This window comes from Euprymna scolopes, chromosome 2, assembly GCF_053919585.1.
Source record: "Euprymna scolopes isolate OS-2025 chromosome 2, ASM5391958v1, whole genome shotgun sequence".
NCBI lineage: Eukaryota > Metazoa > Mollusca > Cephalopoda > Sepiida > Sepiolidae > Euprymna > Euprymna scolopes.
The window spans coordinates 184598554-184622528 of NC_136483.1; the positions used below are offsets into that span (position 1 = coordinate 184598554).

General features: G+C 34.3%; 2 protein-coding genes across 5 annotated transcripts in view; one reads left to right on the forward strand and one right to left on the reverse strand.

Moving 5' to 3' along the window:
* LOC145299393 (dihydrofolate reductase-like) overlaps positions 1 to 22834 on the reverse strand; it is a 65934-nt gene extending 43100 nt beyond the window's left edge. The window contains exon 1 of one of the 4 annotated variants that reach the window (XM_080144399.1): positions 22605 to 22834. In XM_080144399.1, the coding sequence (XP_080000525.1) occupies positions 22605 to 22693 (89 nt within the window). In that variant the 5' untranslated portion in view covers positions 22694 to 22834. Of the gene's footprint in view, positions 1 to 1532; positions 1600 to 3011; positions 3251 to 3903; positions 4055 to 22604 lie in introns of those variants that run through there. The other 3 variants (XM_080144398.1, XM_080144400.1, XM_080144401.1) reach the window with 3 other exon arrangements.
* The window catches only part of LOC145299367 (WD repeat domain-containing protein 83-like), a 76808-nt gene continuing 56582 nt past the window's right edge, over positions 3750 to 23975 (forward strand). The window contains exon 1 of the mRNA XM_080144397.1: positions 3750 to 3873. Coding sequence (XP_080000523.1) covers positions 3840 to 3873 — 34 coding nt within the window. The 5' untranslated portion in view covers positions 3750 to 3839. The remainder of the gene's footprint in view (positions 3874 to 23975) is intronic.

A 23975-nucleotide genomic window follows, 5' to 3' on the forward strand; every position in this document is an offset into this window, starting at 1 on the left:
TTTGTTTTTTTTAAAAACATCTGAAGAAATTTGAATGTTTATACGTTCAAGTATCAACATAAAATTTGGTGCATACTTTGAATTACATTTATTTGAAAAAAAAAAAATAATCAAACATTTTTATGATGTACAAACTCATTACGGAACAAAGATGTCATATTCCGAAAATCATGTGGGTTTGACTAGTAACTTTTCTATTTGGCTAGTAAATGAAAATATTTAGTTGTCGAAGATCAACTAAAGATAAATTTGTCCATAGAGCCTTGTAGTATCAAGTTGTTCAGAAAGCCCATGACAATTTATATTCCCAGTTTTCACTAAATGCTCCTGACTTTTGTGGAAGGATACTTTTATGCTATTGATGCTACAGATTTCAAATTTGGTAGCACTGATCGCATTCTGATGCAAATTATTGTAAAGGGAGGATCGTACTTATAAGGCCATCTTGGGGGAGCGTGAAATCCCTTAAAAAAGTCTATTGTTATAACTTATATTAAACTTTTTATTGCTTGAATAATTTAACTGTGTTCGTTTTAATTAAAAAATAAATAAATAAATAAATAAATAAAAGGTTTAAAAGATATTTTTCACTCATTAATGAGCTTTGGAAGATCGTCAGTGAAAAAAAAAAAAAAAAAACAATCGTTAAAGATAAGCGTTTTATTATTTCAAGTCAACATTTGGAAAAAAAAAATAATCACTCACAAATGCGACTGTTTCAGTCGCAACGTAAAGCCCTGTTTAACATATAAATGTGATGAAAACACTGAAATATTTAATCAAGTCCTTTTTTACCTTTCAATGTTTATAGTAAAACACTTAAAAGTTTTAAATAAAATATCTTTTACTCATATTTAGAAAACCTTGGAGCTGATATGGCTTCCTTGCTGTAGAAGTAGCATTAAATTTTACTCTTTGCCCCCATGTTGCTAATATAAAATTAAAAACGAGATTTTATATCAGAATTTTGGCTTTTTGAGACAAGGATTGATTATTTGGATTCCTTGGACTTCTGTTATTGAGTTATTTTCACATTTCAATTGACATAACTGCTAATCTGCTTCAGGTGTATCTTGTCTAACTTGGAGAATATTCATTAACTTTCGAACTGAACCCTTTCTTTAATCCAGGATAGCATGCTCTCATTCTGTCAGCCATGACCCTATAGAAATCCTAAGAAATTCGCAATATTATTTTGAGCATTGCCTGCACTGAAGATTGAACCTTTCAACCTCAAGAAGAATGTAAATTACAATTGAATTCATTCAAAATTCTATGCAGATTCCAGATTAACCAAAATGATTGTTTTGCTATGGCTTATGGTTTTTAACATGCTAAAAATTATTAAAATATATAACCCTACCGCCAATCCTAAGTCCAGCGGCAAACTCCTCTTCTCAAAAAATTATTTTGAATAATTAACATTAAATCCAAAAATAAATATTAAACATTAAAATAAAAACACACAGGATTTATCTACCACAAGCTGTCCTAGAACACTAGAACGGTTTGGAAAAAAAAAAGGATTTTACCTTAAATTCACAAGCAAAACTGATGTCCCACTTTAAATTCTATCATTTTTTTTTTTTTGTTCTTAATGCTATGTTTTTCAAGGCCTTCAAATATAACTGTCTAAAAAAGTAGAATTTCTTAATTTCTTCTTTTTTTTTGGGGGGGGGAGGCGAGGGAGGTTAGTGGACGGTGTTAAACTAATTAATAAAACTCAATATGCCTCTCTGCCTGCCTTCATATTTTCTAACTATCTCTTCCAAAACTAAAAATCGAAGAGCAGTGTTAGGGGCCTCAAATGATTGAATTTTTTATGGCCCATTCTTTTATGGGTCTTTAGCCAATTAAAATAGTTTTTAAGGGGGTCAAAAAGTGGTCAAAATTTTTTAAAAAATCGTTGTATATTTTGTACATTCATCTTAGTTTATTTTTAATCAGTTCAAATGCGTGTCACCTTCGTACAATGGTAATGTCACAAGTTTTGAATGCTACGGATTTGCTTTCGATTTCGATTCTAGCTGATGGCACACGAATACTTATTTTTCCCCTTTTGAAATCACGACTATAATAATATATACAAAATCTGGACAAATGGATAAATTAAAATATCATATTTAAGCATATTTTTGAACCCACCCACCCCCACACCAGTCTAAAATTACACTTAATCATTTTACGTTGAATTTAAAAATTGAAATGTTTTGGGTATTTTTGCAACATTTTTTTTTACATGAAATCATACATAAAAAATTGTTTTAGTATTTAAGAGGGGGGTTCCATTCGTTAAATTTGTCCCGATACTGAAGGACGATTTTACAGTATATTTACATAAGGAACAGAACATTCTCGTAAATATGACCAACAGATTTATTAAAAAATAAATAATAATTTGGGACAGTAAGGAGGCTTATTGTTGCCCAAATTCTAGTGATGGCCAATGGTCATTAGCAGCGAGAAATCAATGGTAAGCGACTGTTGCGATAACAAGTCAATACAAAGGTTATCAAAAAAGATGGACAGTAGTGGAAATCTGAGAAGACTTGTCACCCCGACTCCGGAGAACACCACCCGTTGTTGTCAGTGAGTAATCTGATCCTGGCCTGTGTGAGAACTTTTAATAAATAATAATTAATATAAATAATAAATAATATAAATAAATAATAATCTTGCAGTTTATTACTTAGTCTTTAAATTAAAAAAGAAAAACATCTGAAATATTAAGGCATTTTTAACAAGAACCAACAAAAAATAAAAGGGGGTGAAAAAAAAGTACTGATAGAAACATATTCCGCTCGTCGTTGTTGACATATACCACAAATCTTGAGAAAATGTATTATGTTTAATTTTTTATTTTTGAGCAATTACCGCCGCTAAGTATGACAGTAACAAGATCCTTTTTTTTTTTTTTAACAGACACTAGTTTTGTTTCGAATTAAATAAACGCATTAAAATAATTTAAAACAAAAACATATCCAGATAGGTAGAAGAGTAACTTATCTTGCCTTTGTTAACAACTGTTGCTTTTTCATTTTATCACATTTTTGGTTTTGTTGGCTTTTCTTTTTCTTTTTTTTTTTAAATACAGAAATATTTGTTTTTTAATATGCAAAACAAATCTTGGCAAATGCAGTTGCCATTTACTTGCCTCACCAAGAAAGCAGGCACAATGAGGAGAGAAACGATGGCAAATATAGTTAAACTGGTAAAATATTTAAGTTAGGGCTCTCATCAAGTTCCGCTCGTCTTTGTTGACATTCTCCGTCAGCTGATCTCTCTCCCATTATTATATATCCATATATATATATATATATATATATATCCAGGGTGCGGCATAAGTAACGCCCTATTTTTATATCTTTTACTTACCTTTGAAATACATTCATATTAAACAAAAATAAAAGCTATTAAAAAAACAAAAAAAAAAAAACTTCTAATTTTGTTTCACTAAAAAAAAAACAAAAAAAAAAACAGGTGGGGCGTTACTTATGCCGCATCCTGTATGGAAGTCATTTCTGATTAATGTTTACCAGTTTTAAAATTATGCAAAAGAACCTGGCTTTTCTTTTTTCAGAATAGCAGAATATTTTAGAACTTTTCCATGGTACAGTGGTACACACACACATACATATATGCGATAATAAAGAGATAAAAAAAAAGTATAATGCCCTGGAAAAGTCAGTTCTGATTCATGCTTACCAATTCAAAAATATTTTGTTATTTTGGCAAAAAAAATTTTCGTTTGCATAATTTTAACACTGGTAAAGTGACTTTTCCAAAGCATTCATACATATATATATATATATATATATAATCAGATCAGCTGACGAAGAATGTCAACAAAGACGGACGGAACTTTATGCAAACGTAAGAGATTTTCATTCGTTCATTACTTACGGAAGATTCCAAGGCATTTGTTTATTAATACCGATTCCTCTATTCTTGCACATGGCACACACGAGATCGATGCCGATACGTTCAGCCATGGTTTGAGTTCATTTATAATTATATTTATATATATATATATATATATATATATATATATATATATATATATATATATATATAAACACAAATGAGATGGGGGGGGGGGTCTGCCGTCAAGTTTTACAAGTTAATAAACAAAAATTGCGTAATAACATTTGTTATTGATTCCTCGCGGTTCGTAGGTTAATAAAGCCGTTCCCGTTCACTCCTTGTGTTGCGAATGGATTTAGAAATAATAAAGGGTGACCAAAAAAAAAATAATAAATAAACAAAAGCTAAATGGAGGCCATCTAGAACATATGCTGTAGAACGGAGAAAAACAGGCCACAAAAACCCTAGTGTAAATTTTATGTGATGTTTTGAATATAATAAACGAGTTATGACCAAAGTTTCATTTCATTCGAACAAAACACTAAGAAACGGGGCCTAATTAGAGTTGGAACCCGTTATTTTTTTTTTGGGGGGGGGGGTAACCCTGTATACTTATATTATTTAAAAACTTTTTTAGTATGAGGAACGTAGGAGGTGCATTAACGATTTTCTATGTTCTCCGATCGTTGTTCACTTTTAAGTTAAGTCCACCCACCGGCGTCTGTTTGCATTGGATGGAGTCGGGGGGGGGGGGATCACTTTCCTTCTGTAAGTGTACAATTACATAATTCTCTCTCTCTCTCTCTACAATGTTTGGTGCATGTCCAAGGTTTAACTTTATTTTTATTTATTTATTTATTTTTACCTCTTTACGGTGTACATACGTACCCACATTACAAAACGAAAGGTAAATCTTGCGGAGCACGCTCTGTTTTACGACTGTTATAAAAATGGAACGGAAATTTAAATCTCGTTCCGTTTTAATGTGTGTGTGTTTTTGTTTGTTTTTTTAACTTGCGCATGCGACTGAAAGTAATCGAAAGAATAACCCTTTTTTTCTTCTTTTTTTACATAAGCATCACCACTTATCAAGGCCCAGGGGCCACTCGAGAATAAGAATCAAAGAGTGTACCGTAGTCAATTGGACAATATAGTAATTGTCAGTAATGGAAATTCAGTAAATTTGTTAACTTAAGCGGAACGGCTTATCAAGAACTTGTTTACATTGGACTTGAAGACAACCATATTGTAATCAGGGGGAAAGCAGGAAAACGGAAGACAGTTCCACAGGCGTGTAGTTCTAAGAAAGAAGCTTTATTTATGGAATCTACGTTTAGGTTTAGGCACAGATAAAGAGTGGGAGGAATTATTGATAGTGTTTTCAGCTAGACGAGTGTTTCTTGTGAAAGTTTGGTGAGGGGGGGACCATAGATTGAAGCTCAGTCGAGTACTTTCCATGAAAATAACGATAAAGTAAAGACAAACTCGCTACATCTCTTCTGTGAGAAAGAGGTCGCAGCAAAGAGAAAAGAGGACATCTCTTATGAGGCCATGAAGTCTATTTTGAACTATCAAGGCAGGATAAGCCCCTTCTAGCAGCTCCTGACCAGATGTGACAACAGTACTCCATCCTTAGACGCACTTGGCTCTTATATAGATAGAGAATTGCGTCAGCAGTGAGATATCTATTGGATCAATAGAAGGATCCCACCATTTTTCCAGCGGCTTTGGCAGCAGATTTGATGTACGTGTAAAGGTCAAGCCCAGAAGCTTGTCAAAACATGAGGCCTCCCGAAGACGAGAGCCATTCATTTCAATTGATGCCAGATTGGGAGCAGAGCGTTGATGATGTAAAGATAGAAGCTTGGTTTTAGATGTATTAAAAATAAAAAAAAAAAACATTCAAGAATCGTACTTTAAAAAAAAAAAAAAAAAAAAATTTTTTTTTTTTTTAATAATTTTTTATAAAATTTTATTAACAAAAATGAAATAATTTCATTGTAAACGAAAAAAGGTCAATTCGGTACACATTTTTTGATATTTTTTTTTCATAAGTCCAACTCACCATTCACATTGGAATCTCGAATTTTGTGGGGTTTCAGGTATGCTTACAACAACTAATAAACACCCTCAACTGCCCATGTTAAGAACGGCTTTTGGAATAGACACTTCCAACTTTGTCAGCATACCCAAAAACCTAGAAAAGTTAACATGTCGAATGTGAACGGCGAGTTGGACGTAAAACAGAACAAAATTTAAATTTCAATTCCATTTTTAAAACAACCGTAAAACAGAGCATTCTCCGCAAATTTTACCAAATTAAAAAAAAAAAAAAAACACTTTCATATTAAATTGCCCCCCCCCTAGGAAAAACATTTTGACCGTCCGCTAAATTCCTCCCCACTTGACTGCAAAAAATTCCACTTTTATTTAGAGCATGGTTATTTATGGACCGAAATATTTTGGCGAAGAGAGGGAGGAGACTAATTGGGTGATAATTCAATGGGTCAGTTCTTTTGCCAGAATTCTTGTAAACTGGTACCACAGAAGCAGTTTTCCAACAGTCAGGAAAGCAAGATTCGTGAAGGCATTTGTTGTAAAGTTTGGAGAGGACTGGAACAACCTCAGCGGAACATTTTTGGAATAATACAGCCGGGGTGAGATCGGGTGCTTTTGAGTTATCTAAGTTTTTTTTTTATATCATGCATTTGAGAAGGGGTAATTTTCAGATCATTTAGTGTCTGTCCGCAAAGGAAAATCAGCGAGGGAGTGGTTTCCTGGGTCCAATGTAGAGTTTGAAGCAAACCGACTGGCCAGCATGGTTAGCCTTCTCTGTTGCCGTGCAAATAACCTCATGATTGTTAGATAGTGGGGGAATTGATGATCGCCCATTATTTACTACACTATTGTAGATTTTCCAAAAATCACGATTTCCTAATTTCTGCGCTTTGATGCGTTATCTGGTAGTTTTGGTATATTCTTTCTTAGCTGTCACTATTTTTTTCTTATGATTACTTTTAGTTTCTATAAACTCTTGGCTGTTTGTAGTGGACTTATGTTGGATAAATCTATGTTATGCATGCTGCCTTTGAGCAATGGCAGCTGACCAAGTAGAAGTAAACCATTGGGGAGAGTGGGGTTTGCTATAGAATTTCTGCGTGAGAACATGAGCTTCAATTGCCACTTTGAACCATTCAGTGGTCTCATTTACGCACTGTTCTGCAGGAAGAGTGCAGATATTTCCCCATGGGGCATCCCTGATGACTTCCCAGTCAGCTTTCTTATAATACCTTGCTGTTTTGAATAATGGCTCTTCAGCTTTGGGTCAAGAATTTAGGGTGATTTCTACCATTATCACAGCATGATCAGCATTCCCGAGTGGGCTATGGGCATTTGTTGCACAATCATCAGTAATAGATCTAGAAGTGAGGCTTGTTGATCTTGCTGGTCTGGGAAACATGTCACAAACGGTTACGTTTCTGACATAGAGAAGCTATGTGTTGTGCTAATTACTCTTGTGGACATTAAAGTCACTAAATACATGTACTTGCGTGCTAGTATCAAGGGAGAGTGCTGTATCTATACTGTCAGGGACTTAGTTGATTAGAGTACATCCTGGGTCGAGGGAGAGTGGGAGAGAAAATATAAGTAGCTAACGTTATATTGCAGATTAAGTCTAAAGCACATAAAGGTTTGGTCGTCCAATTCTAGCTTTGATTCTCTAGTCAAGGGGAAGGAGTTGCAAATACAGACTCCAAGTCTATGCATATGTTTGAATCCTTACAGCAGAGTGGGAGATAATCAGGCATGTTAAAGAAGTTAGAGGGGATGAAGGAGTGTAGGTTAGTTTCACTAAATTTTGTTATCACTATTACCCCTAAGTCCGACTATCAAGGTCTTAAAACCACATGTAAAACTCTTCTCTTAAAAAAAAGATCCATCAAAATTTAAAACGTTTGTTTACCACCATTGCCAATCACCTACTTCTTTTACGTACCATTTTATTTTTCATGTACACAATTGCCTGTCATGTCGCTAAGGATTCCCTGGTCTAACTAATAATTTTTTGTTGTTGTTGTTTACAAAGGGGTTACCACATATCAAGGCCCAGAAGCCACTCGAGGATAAGAGTTAATTTGTGTATTCTAGTCATTGGGACAGTTGCATAATAATCGTTTTTAACAATAATTTGGTATAATTAGATTATTTATGAGGATGGTTGAATAAGAACTTGTCTACGTTGGACTTAAAGATTTTGTATTGTAGTCAGCTGGAAAGCAGACCAACGGAACAGAGTTCCACAAGCAGGCAGTGTAATATTATTTTCAAATATTTTAGATGAGGGAAATAGTTTCCTATATAAATTTTGACCACCATCAATATTTTTTTTGTGTACATTTACACTTACCAAGTATTTCCTTTTTTTTTTTGTTTGTTTGTTTTAAGTCATCATTTTAAATTTTAAAGTGGGGATCACTTTCCTATATAAAGTTAATGTAAATGATCACCGATTTCTTGTCAATTCTTTTTCACCAACCATTTTTTCTTCTACAATTACAACACTTTTGTAGAACAGCATGTAAGTGATATTTTGCTCAGAAATTTCTGTAGAGTATTGAATTAGGATGTAATTTTAAAATATCTGTTCTCTGAATGTGTGCACTTTGACCAGAAACGATGCTGAAATAAACCCTGAACACACTAGCTTGATCATGCAATTAAAACTGCTGAGCAAGGGTAGCACAGACAGATATGTGCTCATTAGCTTCTCCCACATGCCTGCTATAGAGCGTGGTGTCGTCGGCAAATATACCCATCTCAGAGACAATTTTATTAGGTAAGTCATTTATGAATATCAGAAATAAAGGTCCAAGGATCGATCCCTGGGGTACACCCGCATTTATATCAAATTTTTTGGATGTACACCCATAGAGGACAACCTGGATTCTTCTCTTATTTAAGAAGGATCTAATTATGCTAAGCATTCATCCAGTAATACCATAGCATTTTATTTTCATGAGAAGACCATCGTGCCATACACTGTCAAAAGCTATAGATATATCTAGGGCTACTGCCCTCCCCTCCCCTACTTTATCCAGTGTTTGGTATAAACGTTCAGAGATTACAGTTAGAATATCAGCAGTAGAATGGGCTGGCTTAATTTGTCAATGTCATATTGGTGGATTCGACATGAAACATAAGTACATAATGTTTTTGTTTTTTTTTATGTGAAATGCATTGGTTTAAAAAGATCACTAATCTACACAAGCACCAGAATTTTTTTTTTCAACAGATTTTCAAACTGTACCTAAATTGTTGCCATAAAAAAATGGTAAAAAGTTTTGGGTACTTGTACAGTGTAATCAAGAAATTAAAAAATGAAAATATTAGAAAGAAAAAAAAAAAGTTATATTATACGTACCCATTGTGGAATTAAGTTCTCCGGAAAAGCATGTCACTTAATTTGATCGAGTAGTTTCTTTTGTTTTATTTTTGTTTTATTTTTTTAATTTACAGATGAAAAACAATTTTATGGCAGCAAACTAAAGGTAGCCATTTTTGAATTTTTGGACCACGGGTAAAGGAGGGAGGCACCACGGGGAGATAGCTCAGTCTAAAACGCCAGCACTCCCTCTCCCTATGCTAAATAATAGCTTCTCTTTCTTCCTCATGGTCTAAAAATCGAAATATGGCTACCTTTTGCTTGCTTGCTGTCATAAATTGTTTTTCCCCTGTAAAAAAAAAACTATGTGAAATTTTTTTCTAAGAACTTAATTCCGTAACGGGTACATACAATATAACTTTTTTTTTTTAATATTTTCATATTTTATGCCTTCATTAAACTGTACGAATAGCATATTTTGTGATCATTGTAAAAAAAATTATTTTTACATTTTGTCTGTTTTTTGGGGGGTTTTTTCTTTCATACAAAAACAAAATGGTAGTGCTTATAAATAGTTTTATCAGTTTTCGTTATAGTAAACCGATCACCCACTAAAATCTCATATTTTGAAAAAAAATTGAAACCTAAAATTCTCTAGCGGCATGATAGGCTGTAGTGACTGGTGCTATTTGAATGAACACCAAAAGGCTACTGACTCGAATAGAGAATTTTTTTCTCTGCTTCATTGGGATACACTTCACTTCCAAAAGAAAGTAAAATTTTCACAGGAACATGTTAACTCAATGTTTTCTAACAAATGAAGATTGTTTTAAACTGCAAATCTAGCAAGTCTATGCCAAGTTAACGAACCTTATAAAACAGTGATTTGGCATTCGACAGTCACCTGCGAAGACTTAATTGCTCAAGAATCAAAAATTAAACAAAATACTGATAGAAATCTATCCAGAAAATGTTACTAAAGTGAAAATGGAATATTCTACTAATATTTTGTTTAATTTTCAAGCGATTATCAAGACTTTCCAGATGACCGCCTAGGGTGTCAGCCATTTTTTCTTGTTCTAACTTAAGACTCAACACTACTTTATTTTCCAAAGTAAATACACACTTTAAAATAAGTTAAAACACAAACAAATTATCCATGTATGTAAAAGAGTACTTATCTTTCCTTTGGTAACATATTTGTTTTTGGTGGCTTTTTTTTTTTGTTTCGTCTTAACTACAAACATATACAGATCGGTTGAAAATTAAACTTTTTGGTATTTTTTTTTATATATTAGCTCCACCTCCAAAATTTTCTTTAAAATAATGACTTTTGTAGGTTTTTCGACTATGCTGAATAAGAAAATCATTTAAATTTTGCAAAGACAATTAGTTTCCGAGATATAAAAACCTGTATTATGCACTCTAATTCACTGGCGGCCATGTTTGTATGCGCACGCGATAAACAAATAGGTCTACTGCCACAATATTCTTTAAATAGTTAAGAACGGCTTTCGAAATAAACACTCCTTACTTCCCCATGTTAAGAATGGCTTTCGAAATAAACACTCCTAACTTCCTCTTGTTAAGAACAGCTTTCGGAATGAACACCCTCAACCTCATTATGTTAAAAATTATAGAGGTGGACCTAATGTAAAAATTGGACTATGCTGAATAAGAAAATCTCATTTAAATTTTGCACATGTTAACCAAACGACTAAAGAAAAAAAATCTTGTTGGCTACCAAGTAATAAAAAGTGAATATTTGAGATCAAATAAAGGACATTTAAACTACTTAAAACGCAAAAAAATGCGCCAAGTACGTATAACTTTTATTAGCTAAGATAACATTTGTGCGAGAAATTCTACAATTATAAGCAGGCCCCTCATTGGTCACCCAGTCTTTGTTTAGACCAATCAGATTGGTTGATGTTTTAACTACTTGGACTTGGCTTGGCGAGCTTTTGAATGCCTTTTCTTTTTTCAGACAGTTCTAGACAAGCAGCCGGAAAAGAAACATGGAACTCAACTCTCTGGATATGAGGAATTTGGGCATCTCCTTCAAACTTCATTTTAAAGCCTAAATGATTAGGCTAAGTTATTATTATATATGTCTCCCAGAAACTTTTTAAGGTCAGAATTATTGATTTATCATTAATGACTTCGCCTTCAAATGAACATTCTTTATGAACTTCTGTGATGTTGATTCTAGTCGAGAATTGAGTTTTTCATCAGAAGGCATCATACAAACCCCTTCAAACGGCTGTAATTAACCCAATCTTCAAACAATGCTGAACCCGAATTCCAGTTCCTACTGAAGATAAAGGACTATTACCTTTCGAGGTGTTACCAGCTTTATTCAGAGGAAAAATAGGCATTTCCTTTTTTGCAACGAAGAAGAAATAAAATTTGTGTCGAATTTTAGAGATATGCTTTGTTGCAATTGTTAATTTTTTGCCACTGTGTTGCAGCGAAAACAGGTGAGAAGAAATATCTCCCCATTTTTTTTTTTTTTTTTTTTTTTTTTTTGCAAAAAAGGAATTATTTTAAACTTGTAGTTTGTTGCTAAATAATTTGTTAAAACTTAGGGTTTAAAATTAATTAAGTTAGCTTTAAATGCTAGGTATTTCGGAATAATTAAATATTTGATATGTGTATTCATATTTGATGTCATAATTGTTAAAAAAAAATAAAAAATAAAAACCTTCAGTCATTATTCATATTTGATTGTCGTAATGCTTGAAAAAAATCTTTGCCATTACGTTAAATTAGAAATTAATGCCACGAGGTGATTTGTGGCTTATAAAATTTATTTAAGCTTGTTCGCTTAACCTTTGAGAGTCTTCTTTAATAAAGATTTAAATTAATTTATTCACATTTAATACTGCCTCGTCTTGCCACTTGATTTAAGTGAGTTTAATTTTTTTTTCTTTCTATCAAAAAAGAAATAATTCACATACATACATATATATATATTTTTGAATAAATAATTCAATTCACATACCTATATATGTATATTCGAATGTTTTTTTTCTAGTTGACTAAACTATTTTTTTATTAAATGTTGGGTTCTTGTCTGCTGTTTAAAATTTCATTAATATTGTTTTTTTAATTACATCTAAATGATTGCATGCTGAACTTTGAAAAAAAATAAATAAATAAATCAAATTATATTCTTGTTCAAAGATCATAAGAGTTATTTCCCTTGGACCGCGAAAATTAGTATGGTCGTTTATTTCTTTTCGCCGTTTATTTTTTTTTTGTTTGCTCCCCCCCCCCTCCCTTCTTATTAGTTGGAAGGGTTAATATTATTCACAACAATTAGTATTCTCAATTTTTTTTAATATATTTCTCTGGCTTTATCAAGCTTGGTCTGTTTTTAGGAAATTTTTTCCACCTGTTAATTGTTCTTTTTGCTTCGAGCCACTAAACTATGACTAATAAGGGCTTGATCTCCCAGATCAAAGTGAAGAAATTTCGTATCACCAGGACATTGGACTGGTTGATCGAAATACTACTAGACTAGCCTCTCACGAATCGAGCTCTTTGGATGTTAAAAAATGGTTAACTGAATTGGACAACCTGTTTGACCAGTTGATTCTAAAATCCCCCATTGAAGAAAAATTGAAACTGTGTTGAGAATCGGCGCAGTTTACTACTGATATGAGAATAAAATTATTCGAGTTGAAGCCAAGAAGAATCAGGTTTAAAAGGAGTTACTACTATTCAACCAATGAGAATGGAATTGAACTGTCCTAATTTTAGTGGGTCCCCCCTTATCAGATAAATTCGAATTTCGAAGTTTCCTCAGATCTTGGAGACCCTAATGCCTATCATTATTCATGCCTTTTTCCTTGTGTCAGATGCACAAGTAGCCCTGTCATGGATTTTAAACAGGAAGGGTTAAAAAGAAAAATATTTTTTTGTGGAAAATCGTATATCGGATATAAATAAATCCTTGGAGGAGATTAACCTCAAATTTGGGGTACTCCCTAACCTCAAGTATGTACCTTTGCCGGATAATCCCACAGATCTATTAACTAGAGACATGTTGCGGACCAGGATATAATAATACCCTAACTCACTACAAGAAAATAATGAAACGAATAGAATTGAAGGAAACAAAGACTCAATTCATGGATAAGATAAACGTTGTTTATTTACTGTTGAAAGAATGTTTTAGATATAACATGTGTTCATGTCCGCGCGGATGTAACCATCGTTCGTTGCAGGACTGGTGTTGTAGAAAGAAAAGGAAATGTGTGTTCATCTCAAGTTCGGGTCACTATCATTTGTTTGCGCGTGGAAAGAGAAGTGAGTAATGTAATAGAACGAGAAATGGCAGTCCATCGTGTAGACAAAGAAAAGGATAGACGGTTGTTAGCAGTCAGCTACGTGAAGGTGTTCTCAGGGACTAGTAGTAGATAGAGAAAAAGCGAGAATGTGTACGTACGGTCTGTTAGCTTTTTGCCCCACATAGTAGCAAATGGCGTGAGGTACGCGCGTCGGTCCGTAGACCGACCAGCTCAAAACAGCTCGTCTCTTCCTTTTATACTTGTTTCCGGTGTGTCTTTTGCGTTTGTGTGGATTTCCTTTGAAAGGGGAAGTGACGTTGTCCTTGCCTGCGTGTATGCGAGTACATGTGTGTACATTAGCGTGTGTGTATATACACGTGAATGTGAGTGTATGTATGTACGTGTGTGGAAGTGGGCGCGTATGTTTGTGTGCGCGTATGTATATGACAAGTAATATAGTTTGAAATGTGAACGCGTGTTTTTGTGTGAGACTAGAAAAGGCTCGCGCAAACATTACTACGTCTAAGTTCGCACAAGTATTCAAGTTCTGGGTATATGACCCAGATTGGCTAAACCAAGATAGAATCAGCTGACCCACATCTCCCTTACCCTGTCTTAACGACGAACAGGAAAATTGTTTCCCGTATGTTCTCGGATGAAGCCGGCTCGGATAAGAATTGTTTACTTTTAAAATAATCTGATTTCTCTACATTATTTAATGTCTTAGAAAAGGTTTTAAGATTCGGTGATAAGTTACAACACCGAAGCGCTGACAAGAATATAAAAGAGCTAAACTGTTGCTCTTTTCTCACATGCAAAGCAAAGTTTTTCCCTTTGAATTAGATTTAAAATAACCTTCAAATAAGGTTGCACCTCCAAAGGTAGCAGCTCTTGGCTTGTTCTAAGTGGGTTGGTTGTTTTGTTTTACGGCATATCAACCCTTTTCAGGTTATTTAATGCTGAATCTGGTGATTTTGAAGAACGATTTTTTAATATAGTATATTTGTTTTTTAAGTCGTATTCTATTTAACCCATAGTTGGGACCCTAACAGGTGCTACCACTCCGGGTCAGAGTGGACCTGGGAGCAATGGCAATTAAAGGGTGGCTCCACACTCCCTAAGGCCTGCAAGCTGGGGCCCTCACCATCGGATATAGTTTAAGGTCATATCCAGGACCGGCTTGTTCTAAGATAATTATGGTCTGATGCAGACTAGGGGACGCATTCACAACTCCAATATTCTTTTCGAACTAAAATTCCTTATTCTGTTAGGAAAAAAAATCATCTGACTAAACTGGTCATTAATGAAGCACACTTAATTTACTGCCATATGGGAACAAATTCAACCCTTAGCACGGTTATCCGGATTTTGGACTCCCCAGGGGAGACAAGCAGTTATGACATTTCTCTGCAGTTGCATTACATGTAAGAGGATTGGTACGCTGCCCTGCCAGGCCCCCTCCAGGTTTCAACTACCCTCTCATAGAGTAAATTTTGTTCACCCCTTTCAAACAGGTGGGTGTGGATTTTACAGGGCATTTTTTTGTTAAATACAATGAACAAGGCATCATACCAACCCCTTCAAACACTTGTAATTAATACAATCTTCGGACAGTGCTGAACCCGAATTCTAGTTATTGCTGAAGATAAAGGACTATTACCTTTCAAGGTGTTACCAGCTCTGGCACTTGTACAGTTTAATCAAGACATTAAAAAATGAAAATATCAAAAGGTTATGTTGTACGTATCCGTTTTGAACTGAAAATCTCAAAAAAAAAAATTTTCACTTAATTTGATTGAGTAGTTTTTTGTTTTTTTTTACAGTGGAAAAACGCATTTTTATGGCAGCACAATGAAGGTAGACATCTTTGAATTTTTAAATTTTTTTGAACATGCCATGGGGAGATAATTCAATGTAAAGCGCCGACACTTTCTCCCCATCTTTAATACTAGCTTTTCTTCCTAAAAATCGAACCTTTTGCTCGGTATCATAACAAATTGTTTGCCACTTGTACAGTTTAATCAAGACATTAAAAAATTAAAATATCGAAAAAGAAAAAAAAAAAAAAAAAAATTATATTGTACGTATCTATTTTAAACTGAAGATCTCCGAAAAAAAACTTCACTTAATTTGATTAAGTAGTTTTAGTTTTACAGTGGAAAAATACATTTTTATGAGAGCGTGTTGAAGTCAGCCATTGTGGAAATTTTTAACACGCCATGGGGAGATAACTCCATGTAAAGCACCGACACTCCCTCCCCATCTTTAATACTAGCTTTTCTTTCTTAAAATCGAACCTTTTGCTCGGTATTATAACAAATTGTTTTTTCTCTGTAAAAAAAAAAAAAAAAAAAAAACTACTTGATGAAATGAAGTGATTTTTTTTTCAGAGAACTTTATTCCATAACGGATACGTACAATTTAAACTTTTTTTTCGATATTTTCATTTTTTAATGTCTTGATTACACTGTACAAGTACCAATTGTTTTTTCGCTGTAAAAAAAAAAAAAAAAAAAAAAAAAAAAAAAAAAATACTTGATGAAATTAAGTAAAATTTATCAACCTTAGAACTATTTTATGCCATTTCACCGTCTTCATTAACACTGCGCACGGTAGCAATTCTTACTATATTCGCGCACACATGGATCATCACATGACATTTCAGAAGGTGCATGAATACACAGCGGACATTTTAAATAACAAGAAATATTTTTCATAAAATAAAAAGTAGTTTTCACCTCATTTAATAGTAAAAATAATGCTGTGAGTAAGTTTTCAATGAGCAATTTACAAAAACATTTGTTTTTCGCTCTTTTTTTGTAGGGGTGTATTCAATTATAGAACTAGGTGCTTCTGCAATTTAATTACCCATTTTTCCGTAAGTAACATGCTGACATTAACTGAGCAGAAGAACCATTTAATATTTCATAAAAATTCTGTTTACATTTGGGGGGGAAACAGTGGACAGGCTTGGAGGTGTTGTGATGGCGGGTTACTTATGGAAAAACTGTAAATTAAACTGCAGAAGTACCTGTTAAAAATCTATACAAGTTCTATAATTGAATACACTCCTCCAAAAGAGAACGAAAAACAAAAATGTTTTTGTAAACTGCTCGTGAAAACTTAATTTTTTAGCTCAATTAAAAAGCATTAAAAACTATGTAATAACAAAAAAAAAAAAAAAAAAAATGAAGCACATTATTATTTTTTAATTTTCTATTTCAAATGTCCGCTAAAGATTCCTCCGCAATGTGACAAGTCACTTTACTACACACGTGTGCACATGGACGTCTTATGTAAGAAAACACTAATACACGTTCACACGTAGCGTTAACGAAGGCAGGAAATGGCACAAAATAGTCCCAGGAGTTAATTACCATGCAAACTTTGTAAATTTGCGACGGGTTTGATTATCAGATTCATTGTGGGTGACCTCTATTACCTTCTAAAAAAAATTAGAATGGTCACGGTTCTGTTGTAGCATAAGGTAACATTTACTAAAACTCGTAAACATTAATCAGAAGTGACTTTTCCAGGGCATTTACTAGCAAGCTCAAATATCAGCTTACGTGATAAACTAACAGACGGAACTTGATGAAAGCTTAAATTTGCTTTAAAGTTATTTTAAAACACAAAAATAAATAGTTCCTGCTTACTTGCCCTCCCCCTACGATACAAAGTGAGACACAAGGTCGGTTTTTAATGTAGGGGAAAAGCCAGTGCTCCAAATAAAAACAAGGGGGGGGGGGGGTTCTGGAATGGAATAAATATTAAAATTTTCTTAGTCTAGAAGGAATTCTATTTCATTGGACAGAGGACAAAATAGAATAAGTCACGCATCAGAAAAGTATCGCAGCCTCGCTGTAGTCACAGCGAGATCTACTCAAATAGAATAATAGCGCGCAGCCCCACTGTAAAACCCAATTGTGCATGCGCCTGTATAAAGATTACTTCAGCTGCGCGTACATCATCTTTTTATGCGCACGCAGATTGTGGACTTATAAACAAAACTTTACCTTTTCACGCAGACGTTTGGGAAAGCACCTAACGTCATAAAGATGGGTTTTTTTTCATCCAATCGGATTACAAAAAAAAAAAAAATTTCAAAAATATTTTTTATCTGACAGTGTTCGTGGAGCCGGTTGGCAATCAATAAATAGGGCATTTTGTGCCCAAACCAATCAGTCGACCCTTCGACTCTGTCCCCAGTACGTTAAACGCGCGCGCAATCAAGAATTAATTTTCCACGGAAATTAATTTTTTTACCCCTTTTCTATCTCTCTGCTAAAGTAAGCGATGGACTTTTTTCTATTTCATTTCATTACCTCAGTCGCAGGAAGAGACTTCCAATTATGAAGAAACTTTTTTCTTTTTTTTTTTTTTTTTACCCAGTGATCACCACTTATCAAGGCCCGGAAGCCACTCAGGGATAAGGGTTATTGCAAGTACTTTCTTATCTTCTCTTTTCATTTATTTCAGATTTTGAAAAAATAAATTTTGTATTACGTTTATTCATCCGCCTCAGTCATCTTTGTTTGATTGCCACCACCATTTTACACTTGATTTTTTTTTTTTTTTTTTTTTTTTTTTTGGAGTTGGCGGGACCAACACCGAGACCCGTAGTCCCGCAACAAGAGACTCACTTTGTTCCGTAAAATTTTAGAAAAAGCGTGAACTTGAATTAGTAGAAAAAAAATATTTTTCTTGTAGATTTTGGTGTGCTACAAAAGAATCTGAAAACCGTATCCGTTGCAAATTAATAGTTTCGGAGATATTAATATTTTCCCAATGGATTATTTTCTTTATAAAATCCACTATAATGGCGTAGGTCAGTTGATTGCGCATGCACACATAGGCCATTTCACCGACTTCATTTACGCTACGCATGAGCGATAGTCACGTGACATTTTACAAGGCGCATGTATACATGGCAGACATTTTAAATCACAAGAAATATTTTCATAAAATAAAAAGGTTTTACCTCATTTTATAGTAAAAATAATACTGTTAGTAAGTTTTCACGACTGGTTTACAAAAAACCAGTCTTTATGCTTTTCGTTTTTTTTTTTCGGAGGAGGGGGGGGGGGGCAATCATATATAGAACTTGTATAGCTTAACAGGTGCTTCTGCAGTTAAATTAACCGTTTTTCAGTAACGTGCCGAAAATTATCGAGCAGAGTAATGATTAACATTTCACAAAAATTCTGTGTTTACATTGGCGGGGCGGAGGGGGGCGGTGACGGCGGCGGTGTTGCGCAACATCGCCGCCGCCCCCCTCCGCCCCGCCAATGTAAACACAGAATTTTTGTGAAATGTTAATCATTACTCTGCTCGATAATTTTCGGCACGTTACTTACGAAAAAACGGTCATGTTTTTGTAAACTGCTCATGAAAACTGATTTTTTTAGATAAATTAAAAAGCATTAAAAACTACGTAACACACAAAAATGAACCATATTTTTTTTTAAATGCCCGCTAAAAATTCCTCCGCAATGTGACAAGTCATTTTATGGTCGTCGTGCGCACGTGAACGCAAGAACCAAAATAACGTGAACAGATACAACGATGTGTTGTGGTATTTATTTTTTACTTACGGAAACTAATAAAATGCTGATTTTGAAAAATAAATATGATTTCTCTTCGGTCTGTGCGCATGCGTAATTAGCCGACTTACGCCATTATAGCAGATTTTATAAAGAAAATAATCCCTTAAAAAAAATGTTGAGGTCTCTGAAACTATTAATTTGCGACGGATACAGATTCATTTTTAGCACCGAAATCTACAAAAACAATATATTTTTATCTACTAGTCCGAGTTCACGCTTTTTCTAAAATAATACCCTTTGTTCCATGACAAAGTGTTCTTGCCTTTGGTAATTACTTTCGACTATTGTTTTGTTTTTTGTTTTATTATTATTAATTGTTACGAATCGCTAAAAAATCAGTACTTCTGCAGTTTATCGCCGAAAACGGAGACGCCATTTTATTTCGGGCACCTGCCATTAAAATCAGAGGGAGAAATCAATATTTTAAACTATTGCCGAAATAGGAAATAAACAACAAAAAAATTAAACTAGATATTAAGATCTTTGAAAAAAAGTAAATAAAGAAAGTGAAAGAGAACATATATACGTAATTGTTTAATTGAAAATGTTTCCATTTAATTAATGAAAACATGGAGTTTTTGATTAAATGTATATATATTTATTATTAAAAACAGAAAATGAAAAAAGACATTAAAACACAGAAATTGAAAATGACATTCATAATTGTTTAAACTTGGCGAGCGCCATTTGAAAACCAAACATGGTAATCATTAAGATTAGTCTTCCTTTGTTTACAAAGCCATTTGATGGAAGTGACGTCCAACATATTTTTAGCTACGGATGAGCAAAACTGTATAGAATTAACCTTTTATTATTATTATTATTATTATTATTATTATTATTCAATCTTCCCCCCAAACAAGGCAAGTGTGACTTTGAAGTAGGGGACATTATGAAGGGAGATAAGTAGAAAGATGTTTGTTCACATTACACTTGAACTTCTGCATATCAGTACAGTTGGGAAAGCAGTATACTGGAAGGGAGTTCCAAAGACTTGCAATTCTGGGGAAGAAACTATTGGAGTAAAAGGCTTTCTTACACCTAGGGATCTCTACTGTAAAGGGGTGGGACTTAGTTGCTTGTCGGGTTTGTTGGGGGTAGTCACGTCGAGGAGGTACAAGTGCTTGTAGTTCGTCAGAGCAGCCACCATTAAAGTATTTGTAGAACAGGAAATGGGATCCAACATTTCATCGATGGGACAGAGGCTGAAGCTTAGATGACAGTTCAGGACCTATCAGGTTGGCGACTCTCCTTTGAACCCTGTCCAGGAGTGAGAGACAAACAGCAGATGCAACCAGCCCAAATGTGACAGCAATACTCCATATATGAGCGAATGGTGGCCTTATAGAGGTACAGGATACTTTTAGGTAGCCTACCTTCTTTGCAGCAGCCTTGGCAATGCTCTCAATGTATATATTCCTGTTCATGTTCCCTGTAAACGTTAGGCCGAGGAGTTTAAAGGAAGTACTTTCAGGCAGTATTCTTAGCCATTGCCTTTGGTGGTAGAAAAGGTTTCTTGTAGTTATTGAAGGAAACAAGCTTAGTCTTGGCAGCATTGAATGTGATCATCCATTTTTGTCCCTATTCCACTACAGATTGGAGGTCATCCTATAATGATTCTGCCATTTCCGTAGATAGGTGTTCATATGTTTTTCCCCTCATGCCCGTTATAGAAGGTTGTGTCATTCGGCAAATATACCCACCTCCGAAACAATTTTATCAGGAAGGTAATTTATGAATATCAGGAATAATAAAGGTCCAAGGATAGACCGCATTTATATCATATAGTTTAGATGTACGACCGTCGAAGACACCTTGTATTTTTCTCTTAAGAAGGATTTAATTACATTGTGTATTTTTCCAGAGATACAATATGATCTAATTTTCCTTAGAAGACCATCGTGCCATACCCTTAGATATATCAAGGCCTCCCGCTCTACCGAGGTATTAACATGTTAATAATATATCTCGGCGGCGGTGGCCTGGGGCTGGGCTCTACCCTCCCCTGTTTTGTCCAGTGAACGGTATATACGTTCAGAGACTACAGTTAAGATATCTGTTGTTGAATGGGCTTGCCTGAATCCAGTTTGTCGGTCAGGAGTTTAGCAGATGTTAGGTGTTGAACTGGGGCTTGATTAACTTTTAGAAGTTTTATTTAAACTTTTTCTTTTTTAGATTTATGAACTGTTTTTCCCCCATTAATATGTTTAGGAACATTTACCTAACTTTTATAATAAAAGTTAGGTAAACGTCGATATCGAAATTTTGAAATTAAAGTTAGTTTAAAAAAAAAAAAAAAGGGGGGGGGTTATTGTTGAATAAAATTTCAAAGTGATAAATGGAGAAAAAAAATCTCGAAAAGAAAAAAAAAAAAAAAACACCGTCTTTTTTCTTTTTTTTTAAATAAAAAATTTAATTTTAAAATTTCGATGTTCGGAAAACAGTCCTTATTTCATTATAAAAGTTTGGTTGTTTTTTTTTTATAAAAAGAATAAAACAGTTAATAAATATTAAAAAAAAAAAAAAAAACAGTCCATTAAGTTCAAATAAAAATTGTTTGAATAAAACTTCTAAAAAAAAAAGAAAAAAAAAGTTCATTCTATACGGTTTTGGTCATCCGTAGCTAAAAATATGTCGGACGTCACTTCCGCCAAATGGCTTTGTAAACAAAGGAAGACGAATCTTCAAAATCACCCAAACATTTATTGTATAATAAAATGGTACTTGTACATTTAGTCAAGACATTAAAAAATGAAAATACCGAAAAAAGTTTAAATTGTATGTAGCCGTTATCGAACGAAGTTCTCCTAAAAAAAATTTCACTTAATTTCATCAAAAAGTTTTTTTGTTTTTTTTGTTTACAACGGAAAAACACGTTTTTATCAAAATATAATTGTAAAGACATTTGAAATGTCTGCGTAAAAAAAAAACAATTTTGTAATTTTTTTTTTGGTGCTAGTGCACTTAGTGATCTGCGCTATTTTTTAAGTTTAATTTACAAGTTTAATTAAAGTTTTCTGATATGCTTTTTTTGGTATTATTATACAAACACCGTGACAGCGTTAGGGTTAGGGTTAGGGTTAATTCGCTGTCACGGTGTTTGTATAGTTTTACCCTTTTTTTTTTTATATTCAATTCTAAGGTTAAAGTATAGAATAGTTACAAAACACCCTCCCCTCCCCATGTTAAGAATGGTTTTTTTAAATAATAACGTTATTATTTCAGCACGGATTGCACTATGCACTGGTACCTTTTTTTTTTTTTTTTTCCTACTTCGGTCATAGTTTAAAATACTGATTTTTACCTCTGATTTTAACGACAGGTGCCCGAAGTAAAATGGCGTGTCCATTTTCGGCGATAAACTGTAGTAGTACCAAGAAATCTTGGCAAATATATCATGAAAATATCTGAAATTTGAATTTTCGTTTGCGCTTCGCTTCGCTTCGCTTCACTTACCGAAATCTCCAAGGTAGTTGGTTGTTTAAACCGATTCCTTTGTTTCTGCACATGGCACAGATGAGATTTAACTTGATGCCGTCAACCATTGTTGGATTACTTTCGTCTTATTATTATTCAATTTAAAAAACAAAAGCCGATTTGATTTATGAGGGAAGAATGTCAGACAGTAATATCAAGATGGTACGTAAGAGAACACGTGTTTTCCTGTGTTATAAAAATGCGCCAATTTTTAATGGGGAGATAACTCTTGGAAAATATAAAAATAATGATCTCCCCTTTAGTAGACATGTTTTGTCTTTACTTTTATAATTTTTGTGTGCAAGCCCAGAGTCCAACTTAATTAGAAAAAAAAATACAGTAAAATCTTTATAAAATTCGTACCCGGCATGAAACAAAAATGTCATATTCCAAAAATCACGTAAATTGATTAAGTAGTTTTTTTTTGTTTTTTTTTGTTTTGTTTTTTACACAGTGGTCACCACTTATCAAGGCCCGGAAGCCACTCAGGGATAAGGGTTATTGCAAGTACATTTACGTTAGTGTGGAGATTTGATGAAGTGTTTACTTAAGGGGGCGGTTCATTAGGAATTTGTTAACGTTGGACTTGAACACATCCAAGTTGTAGTCAGGTGGGAAGCAGGCAGACGGAACAGAGTTCCACAGGCGTGCAGTTCTAAGAAAGAAGCTTTGTTCATGGAATCCACGTTTTGAATTTAGGCACAGATAGAGAGTGGGGGGAATTTTTCACAGTGGATTCAGGTAGACGAGTGTTTTTCGTGAAAGATTGGCGAGGGGGTACCAGAGATTGGAGTTCAGACGAGCACCTGCCATGGAAATAACGATAAAACAGGAATAGGCTCGCAACGTCTCTTCTGTGGGAGAGAGGTTGCAGGGTAGAGAAAAGGGCATCCCCCACTAAGCCACGAAGTCTATTTTGTACTCTGTCAAGGCAGGATAGGCTGTTTTTAGCAGCTCCTGCCCAGATATGGCAGCAGTATTCCATCCTTGGACGTACTTGGCTTTTATATAGATAGAGAATTGTATCAGTAGTGAGATATCTTCTGGAGCGGTAGAAGAATCCCATCATCTTTCCAGCGATCTTGGCAACAGACTTGATGTACGTGTTCCATTTCAGATCAGGAGTAAAGGTCAAACCCAGAAGCTTGTCAAAATACGGGGCCTCTCCCAGACGAGAGCCATCCATCCCAATTGATGCCAGATGGGGATCAGAGCGTTGATGATGTAAGGATAGGAGTTTGGTTTTAGATGCATTAAAGGTAACCAGCCACGTCTTCCCCCACTGAACCACGCGCTCGAGATCAGAGGAGAGAGAATCAGAGAGAACTATCATTTACAGCCTTTGATGTG